We start from the raw sequence: 8,507 nt of genomic DNA on the forward strand, positions 1-8,507 counted from the left end.
AGTCCATAGCCTACTCTATATGACTCAAGGTGCCCGAGTTCTGAACCACCTGGAACAATGTATCTGACATTATTAATTGATGAAATTGATTAAATACTAATTCACTCAAAAAAGGGAGAGGGACACACAAAAGGGACACATACCGTTTATTCTAAACATTGCTAAATGAGAGCTTGCTTCAATGTGATGATTAGGCCCTAGTCTATCATCATGGATATGATGTACTCTATAGGCCACACAATATAGTTATCCCTTTTACCTGCTTAGAAATGCACCACGTTTTATTTTGTCTCACCATACTTGGTCGTGTGACTACTCGTGTAACTGTACTTTAATAGGGAAAACATGGAGGTGTTTGGTCGCTTCTAACTTCATCTCTGTTTGGATCCTAATGAATGCATCGGGCTAGCTAAGTGCTATCAAAGTTGCGCTGCGCGCCAGAGCCAGTGAGTGCACGCATTGAAACGTGAGAGGTATGTATCAACTCGTCTTAATTAGGGGAATAACGTAGTTTATTATGAAAAAACGGTGAAGTGTTCCTTTAAAGGCCATTTGACTGTGAGATAGGCTTTTTTCCTCTCAGTAATTTGCGTAGGCAGGTGCAACTTGAATTGCAATCTTGAATTTCTCCTTGGGGATCAATAAAGTATCTATCTATCTATCTATCTATCTATCTATCTACTAACATGGGAATACCCATACCTTTGGCAAATTTGGGATTTGCTCTGCAGGTCAAGAGGCCCTTGAAGGACCATTCCACTGTCCCTAAAACATGGGCACGCAAATACAATCACTAATCCAGCATGGACATGGATTAAATGCAATCTTGTAAAACCTTTGTTTACAAGATTGCTGCACTTCTAAAACAATCTGAAGATTTTAATGCACCAATTTAAGTTTCATTTCACTGTTAGTTACGCCTCTGCTGGAAGTCGTGACTCAATGAACCTTTGCAATACCCACTCTCAATCTCCTTTGAGAAGGGTCTGCTGTCAACAAGGCAAACAAACATGAACCCTCATATTACATTTCACATTTTAAATGAGTAGAGCAATTTAGGCATGGTCCTATTTTCCTTATTCAACAAGCAACAGCAAACCTGCAGGCTATTCAGATAATTATGTGTATGTTCCATCTGGTATGTATGTACTAAGTTAATATAACACTGAAGTCTGATTGTGTCATTTAGATTTTTAAAATTAGGAAAGGTGCAGTACAGTATTATAGCAGGGCCTTGAGCAGGACCGAGGCAGGAGCAGGACCGAGGCAGGCGCATGATCTGCTAAACAGCAGTCTGAACGGAAGTGACGTTCTCACAACGTTATATCCCAGCATTCCTTTTTCCTCCTCCCTCTTTCCCCCTCAGCAACAATGTCCAAGAGAGGTAAGAGGCCGTTGCAGAAATCTACCTTAATCCTCTTTTTAAAATGAACTACATTTTTTAATTAAACCAGTTATGCAAAGATGTATGGTTTTTCATTAAACCCCATCTTGTATTTATTGAAAATGGATATTCCGTTCAAGGTACGATACATTAATATTTGCAGACGAAGACGGAAGCCATGTTTGCTGTTAGCTAGCAGATCAAGCTCTTCGTGCTGGAAAGAATGACTGTTTTGAATGTCTTAGCTATGTAACTGCAGGCTTTATCGGCGTTTTACTGGATTGTGTGAAAGCCTTATTATCAAATATAGTGGAAAGTGTTCGTTGTCTGTAGTGTCAGTTAAATGGGGTTGCCTTGTCAAAATGGCTATGCTAAGTAGCCATTAGCCGGTAAGAGTGTTGGCATGCGGGAGGTGGAAGTCTGCTTGCAATAGGCAGCGCTAGGGACACGTGGGTGTATATTATAGTGTTTTAATGTCATAGTCTGTTGTTGGAAGAAAGTGACTTAACGTTAATAATCTGTTAAAACGTATTGGGGTCCTGAAGCTGACTTACCATCAGTCCTCCCTGCATTAGCTGCTGTTAATGTTAGCACAGGAAAGGGAAATTGTCGACAGGCTAACGTTAACACGACATTAATTTGTTTTCAGCTTTGCACCAATCCCACAAGTTATGTTCTTGGCAAATTTGTGAGATCCTGGCGCTTAAATATGGCTGACATAAGGCTATGGTATAATACGAATCAATATTGTGATACATGTCGGTTGCATCATAGTGGGTGAAGGATGCATTAGTATAGTCTTGATCATAACTTCACTAATGTTTTATGGAATCTGGTCTGAAAACATTTTTTCTCAGTAAAAAAGTTGCACTTCAGATTGCAAAGCAAGATTAATCAGTTAAGATGGCTACAGCAATAGTGATGTACTCTTGTTATGATCCTTTATGATATCAGCTCACATCCCTCCTTAAAAGCACTTGCTTGGCCTGGTTAGTGGCTGGGTGAGTTGTCGATGGAGGGAATATTAAACCCCATTTCTCTTGGGTGAGATGGCAGTGCCTTGTACTGAAATGATCTCAATCCGGAATGGAACATCTTTGCCCCTTATGGTTTTGCAACTGAATAATTAGGTTGCCTAAAACTAAGTAGAGTGACTCATTCAAAGTTGCCTGAAATATTTTCTTACTGAATTTGTTTATTTTTTGTCAGGACGTGGTGGGTCATCTGGAGCGAAGTTCCGCATCTCACTGGGTCTCCCAGTGGGAGCGGTCATCAACTGCGCTGACAACACAGGTACGCTATGCAACTACACCTGCAGTTGGTCTGTGTTTATAGAGAAATCGGCAACAGTGATGTACTTCTGTTGTGATCATTATGCATCTTGTCACATCCCTCCTTAAAAGCACTTGCTTGGCCTGGTTAGTGGCTGGGTGAGTTGTCGATGAAGGGTATATTAAACCCCATTTCTTGGTGAGATAGGCAGTGCCTTGTACTGACTTAATCTCAATCCGGAATGGAACATGCACACACCTGATGGTTTCTTAAGAGAGTGATCGTTTCTTTTTTTCTTTTGACAATCAGATTACTTCCATTCATGACTCTGCCTCAAGCTTGTTGTTTTCTTTTGACGACCAGGAGCCAAGAACCTGTACATCATCTCCGTCAAGGGCATCAAGGGTCGTCTGAACAGGCTGCCCGCTGCAGGTGTGGGTGACATGGTGATGGCCACAGTGAAGAAAGGCAAGCCAGAACTCAGGAAGAAGGGTAAGTCTGCTGTGCCAGTTGCCTCACCTGTGCCAACACTGACCCTAGGTTTTGTTTTGCATGGATATTGCGAAACCCAGTTTCACAGCACGCGACTGCAGTAGGGAATGCACACAGCACACAGGACATATTGTTTTTCTCAACCACAGGGCAGTATGGTAGACAAAAAATAACCTGCAATGAAAACAGTTTAGTAGTAGAAAAAAAAATTATAGTTGTGCTTATTCTCACTGCAAGCAAGATTCATTGATCTGGCTACAGTTGCAGCAGTAATCATGTACATATGTTGTAATGACCGTTAAGTGTCCAGTCACATCCCTTCTTAAAAGCACTTGCTTGGCCTGGTTAGTGGCTGGGTGAGTTGTCGATGAAGGGAATATTAAACCCCATTTCTCTTGGGTGAGATGGCAGTTCCGTGTACTGAAATGATCTCAATCCGGAATGGAACATGCATGCCTGTTTTCACAACAGTAATAAGAGATGAGATATAGGAGACATAAGATGGTGAGCCAATTAAATTAGTCTCAATTCATAATCTAAAGATCAACGATTGGCTAATGACTAATGGCTATAACAATGCCTTGTGTAATTTATTCAATATGTGAATATAATGATCTGTTTCTAGTTATGATGGATGTGGTGTTGAAAGGCTCCAACAGTCATAGATGACTGGGCAAAGTTACTGATAATGAAATTTGCCTTTATCTGACCAAAAAAAAAAGTTTTCTAGGAATGGATTTCAGTTTGTTCTGTGTAATTGCCTGCACCATATTAGCCTGTTCATAATGAGGCAAACATGTTCTGAAATGCATTTGGGAAATATCAGAAGTAATGGAGTTGACTTTCTGCTGCTTTGCATAAATGGTAGCGCTTTGAGAATAGACCTCAGAAGTTCTCCTACAAAAAAAGTTACAATCTTTGCCCATAGAGATCCAGTATCTTGATATTTTGTCCTATGGGACAATGACATGTTTTTTTGTAATTATCATACTTTTGTCCTGTGCCTTTTGGTGGATACTGTGATCTTCAGTACATTAAGACGGCACACTTTGAACTTTTTTTACCCCAGAGCTAACTTGCAATGCAATTTGCCATAGGCAGTTAGTTTCAATTAACCCCTGCATCTTGTTATATGGGCAAAAAAGGCAGGTTTGGTTCCTTTTTGTAGGTGGACTTCAGAGGTCTATTGTGGCTTTGTTCAACTGTGTACATGGTCTGTGTCTTCATTCCTTTTCCAGGAAGGACATTAGAATGAAATTGAAGGCCATAACACCCCTTTTCCCTCGTGGTTCCACTTGTAATGACATATTGGCCTATTGATTAGGTTTGACTCGGTGTGGGCGTCTGGCAAGAAGACTGGGCCGTATCTAACATGTAGTGACACTGTGGGTTTTCAAGGCCGTTGCTGATTTCTATCGATTTCTCTCCTCACAGTGCATCCTGCGGTGGTCATTCGGCAACGGAAGTCGTATCGACGAAAAGATGGCGTGTTCCTGTACTTTGAAGACAATGCGGGGGTCATAGTGAACGTTAAAGGGGAGATGAAAGGTGGGTGCCCCATAAGTGGTTGTTCCTGTGTGTCGCTCCCTCCTTAAACCGTTAAGTGTCCAGTCACATCCCTTCTTAAAAGCACTTGCTTGGCCTGGTTAGTGGCTGGGTGAGTTGTCGATGAAGGGAATATTAAACCCCATTTCTCTTGGGTGAGATCAGCAGTGCCTTATACTGAATGAATCTCAATCCGGAATGGAACACTGCTATATTGGCTAATATAAGGAACGGTCCTGGAATAAAATTGGCGACATTTTGAATTTCTAGTTTGTTCTGTTCCAGGTTTGGTGCTTAACTTTGTGTTGATTGTAGAGTTAACAAGATCTCTATTGCCTTTAATTGAATCTCATGTTTTTGCAAGCTTGGTGTTGGCTCATATGCATTTTATCTTGTCTTACACAGGTTCTGCCATCACTGGCCCTGTTGCCAAGGAATGCGCCGATCTGTGGCCCAGGATTGCCTCCAACGCTGGCAGCATTGCCTGATGTTGACCCTGGCATGTTTATTTTCAATAAAAACGCTCAGAAAGTCTTATCGCATCCTGTCCCTTTTCTACATAAATGAGACTTGTATATTCCTCCTGGACGGGAAAGCTATAACGGTACTGGTATGTTGGAGCAGAGATTGAGTGATTTATTCCCAGACCTGTTAAATTGCATCCCGTTTTTTCGGCTGCAGTAAGCAGCGCTATGACTTGTTGATTACTGCCTAGTGAAACCTGAGGGATTCCAGGTTGCAGTGCAGTCTCGTTCTAATCTAAAGATTATTCTGCTAGATATTCGAAAAAGCCCCAGTCTGCTGAAAATATTGAAGCCCGAAGTTCTCAGGCGCTTTATGCTAGAATTGTCTGGTATGCATAACGCCCATTTGAGATGTGAAATCAATGAAACGGCTAAAGAAAATCTGGTTTAACACACAGAAAATGTCCTTGCCTAAGTCCTAAGTGTGAGCTGTGAAGCAGCGTATACTCAGTAATTGTGCGTATCCCCCTGGAGCTGGATAAAGGGGCATACTGTGCTGTGGATCTAGAAGAGCTAACCCACTATGTCTGACCTACTGGAGATGTGGGCGGCCTTTAATGCAACCTTAATTGGCTGTCCACTTGACAAATCCTTTCAGGTAGTTATGATGGATGTGAACAGACCTGTTCTTATTGGAGTGTTTTGCAACAGGTGTAAACTAGTTTCCCGAGGTGTTCTATCAAGACGAATAATGCTTCCCAGTCTGAGTTTCCCAGCCCTAACCTACTTTTAGATCATCGAGACTGAAAATCAGCCCTTGTTATCCAGGTCCATGTCCAGTTTCGACCCTCCTAGAGCCCGAGACCAGGGGCAGGGGTTCATGTTTCGACCCTCCTAGACTCCTAGCTCAGGGGCAGGCAACCTGCAGCCCTTTAGCGCCGCTCTAGTGGAGTCTGACCCCTGCTCTAGACTGCAGTAGCTGGGAGTTTTTCCCATCTGTACTCTTATGTGGAAGAGCTATAATGAAGTGAGTTCTGCTGCTTCCCCCCCCCCCCCCCCCCGTTCCCCCTGCCACACACACACTGCCCGATGGATGGATATAAAATGTAATACAGCCCTCTGACCCCGAATAAAAACATGTTTGTGCAACATTACACGTTAAGGTTAACGCCTGGTGTAATAACGCAATGCGACAGAGGGCAACAGACCAATTATGAGACTCTTGACTTCAGATGGGGTGTTGGATCTGACGGCAGAATAGGACACGGCGGTGGAGAAGCATTGTTTACTCCTCATTGGAGGATGTAAAGGCAGGTCTTAACACCACTTTTAAGTCTACCCAAGAGTGAGGGGAGGTAACTTGCCAATCAAAACAATAATCAGGGGAAGAGCACTGTGTATGCCGTGCCCACCACATCTGCCCAAATGCTGACATGTACGCTAAAAGGAGTACACCTTTCAATGAGTTCTGGAATGAAAATATTCGGCTGGCGCAGCCTTTGGGGGATAAAGCTGAAGAACTTCCATGGGAGTGATGATGGTAGTGGTGGTGGTGGTGGTGGGGGGGATGAATTGAAAACCAGACTGAGAATCACTGCATTTGTTTCCTATTGGCAATCACACCTTGGCCAGAATCTAATCAGAACTCTGCTGTTGCAAAATTGCCTGAATAAATTGAGGCCTTGGAGTCATGCTTGCTCTCAAAGCTCTGCATAGTGGCACAGGTGGAGCCTGGGCCCTGCATGAGCACGGAGTGCCCCCTACTGGTGGAAAGAAATAATGCATACATATTACACAACGAGCCTCGGTTCTTGTACAGCTTTTGTGGAGAATCAGCTGTAATTATATTGAATATCTCAAAAAACTTAACAGTGACAATGTAAATATGTACAACACACTTGACATTTGACTTGAAGCTTACCAAAAAGAAACATCTAGGTTAAACGAGATTGTGCTCTGTAGAAGGCAAAGACCCACAATGGTTTCCTGGAATATTATGAAATTCCAAATAATCAGACGGCTTGAAACTGCAGGCTTTGTGGCATCCCATGTTTCCCCTCGTTTAACCAGGCATTGAGCTTTGATGGCGTACACAAATTCTCGGTTGACTTTGACATAACCATTGAGCCACGTAATTTTTTGAAAACATGTAAAACATTTCTTAAAAGTTTTCTTCTTTCTTTCATTCCTTCTTTCTTTTCTTCTTTCTTTCTTCCTTTCTTTCTTCTTCTTCTTCTTATTTTTTTTTACACACATATTTTCATCATAATATAAACACTTAAATACAATAGAAAAATGAGTCTCTTTGAATTCTGTAGTGAGTGGATCCTGGTGTGAGCTGCAGGATGGATTTGTGTCCGGTCTGAGGGCTTCGTCCGCGGGTAGCTCTCTCCACCGCCGTCCCCTGGGGAACACTGGGCCGACGCGTGTGTCCTCAGCTGTTTGTGTTGTCTGCTATTTCAGAAGCCATTCATTCACTGAAAGGGAAAATACAGACAGGCCTGGATTCAGAATGCACCCTGACAAGTCAGCCCATTACATTATCTAATGCCCCAGTGATTGGTTGGGTATGCTATTAACACAACTGCTGATAAATGTGTTACTTTTTAATAAGCGGACCCGAATGTAGCTTTCTACAAAGCGCAGTTGCACTCTAGACAAATGAAAGGTGTGAACAAAGTCTGATATCAAAGTACAGGGGAAAGCAAGAAAATCCAGATATATATTTGGTAATATAACGTTTGTTTCTTCTTCCACCCACCCGCCACACTAAAAACAGCCTGTGGTGTGCGGATATGGTTGTTGGGGGAAGGTGTACGCAAAACACCTCTGCATCGTCTCAACAACTAATTCACACATGCACACAATCTGCCATAATGCAAAATAAACTCACAAGCTCCTGCACCATTTGAACACTAAGTCAATCCAAACAAGAAATGTTTTTTTTTTTTTTTAAATAAATAAATAAACACACACACACACACACACACATCCATAACCTCTACACAGCAAAAATAAACACACACGCACACATACACACACTGTATGGTGCAAAAAGTCTTAGGCATTTATCTTAATGCAGTTTTTATTTTCTTCCCTATTAGTGTCTCTACAAATGTAGATTTCTAAACATCATTTAACGTGCACGTTGCATATGTTGCAGATTGATTGATCCATAAAAAATAATTTCAAAAGCCTCATCACTTTTGCAGCATGGCTCTAATTGTGCCTAAAACTTCAGCACCACAACACAGCACAACACACACACACACACACACACACACGTCCATTGGCGGTCATGCATATGCGCACCTCTGTATTGAGGCCTCTGGAGGCGATTGTTGGGGCAG

General features: G+C 42.2%; 2 protein-coding genes across 2 annotated transcripts in view; one reads left to right on the forward strand and one right to left on the reverse strand.

Annotated features, from left to right (window-relative positions):
• The first annotated feature begins 1,262 nt into the window (after positions 1-1,262).
• rpl23 (ribosomal protein L23) lies at positions 1,263-5,227 on the forward strand. Its single transcript, XM_062532333.1, has 5 exons — positions 1,263-1,384; positions 2,594-2,677; positions 3,020-3,148; positions 4,583-4,696; positions 5,099-5,227. The coding sequence occupies exons 1-5, from the start codon at positions 1,372-1,374 to the stop codon at positions 5,179-5,181; spliced, it is 423 nt and encodes a 140-aa protein (XP_062388317.1). The 5' UTR covers positions 1,263-1,371; the 3' UTR covers positions 5,182-5,227.
• Positions 5,228-6,965: 1,738 nt separating this feature from the next.
• The window catches only part of LOC134076168 (carbonic anhydrase-related protein 10-like), a 37,036-nt gene continuing 35,494 nt past the window's right edge, over positions 6,966-8,507 (reverse strand). The window contains exons 8-9 of the mRNA XM_062531171.1: positions 8,470-8,507; positions 6,966-7,634 (exon numbers count right to left, since the gene is read on the reverse strand). The exon at positions 8,470-8,507 is cut by the window's right edge and continues 137 nt beyond it. Of these exons, the coding sequence (XP_062387155.1) occupies positions 7,612-7,634; positions 8,470-8,507 (61 nt within the window). The 3' untranslated portion in view covers positions 6,966-7,611. The remainder of the gene's footprint in view (positions 7,635-8,469) is intronic.

The sequence above is a fragment of the Sardina pilchardus genome, chromosome 3 (assembly GCF_963854185.1).
Source record: "Sardina pilchardus chromosome 3, fSarPil1.1, whole genome shotgun sequence".
Lineage (NCBI taxonomy): Eukaryota > Metazoa > Chordata > Actinopteri > Clupeiformes > Clupeidae > Sardina > Sardina pilchardus.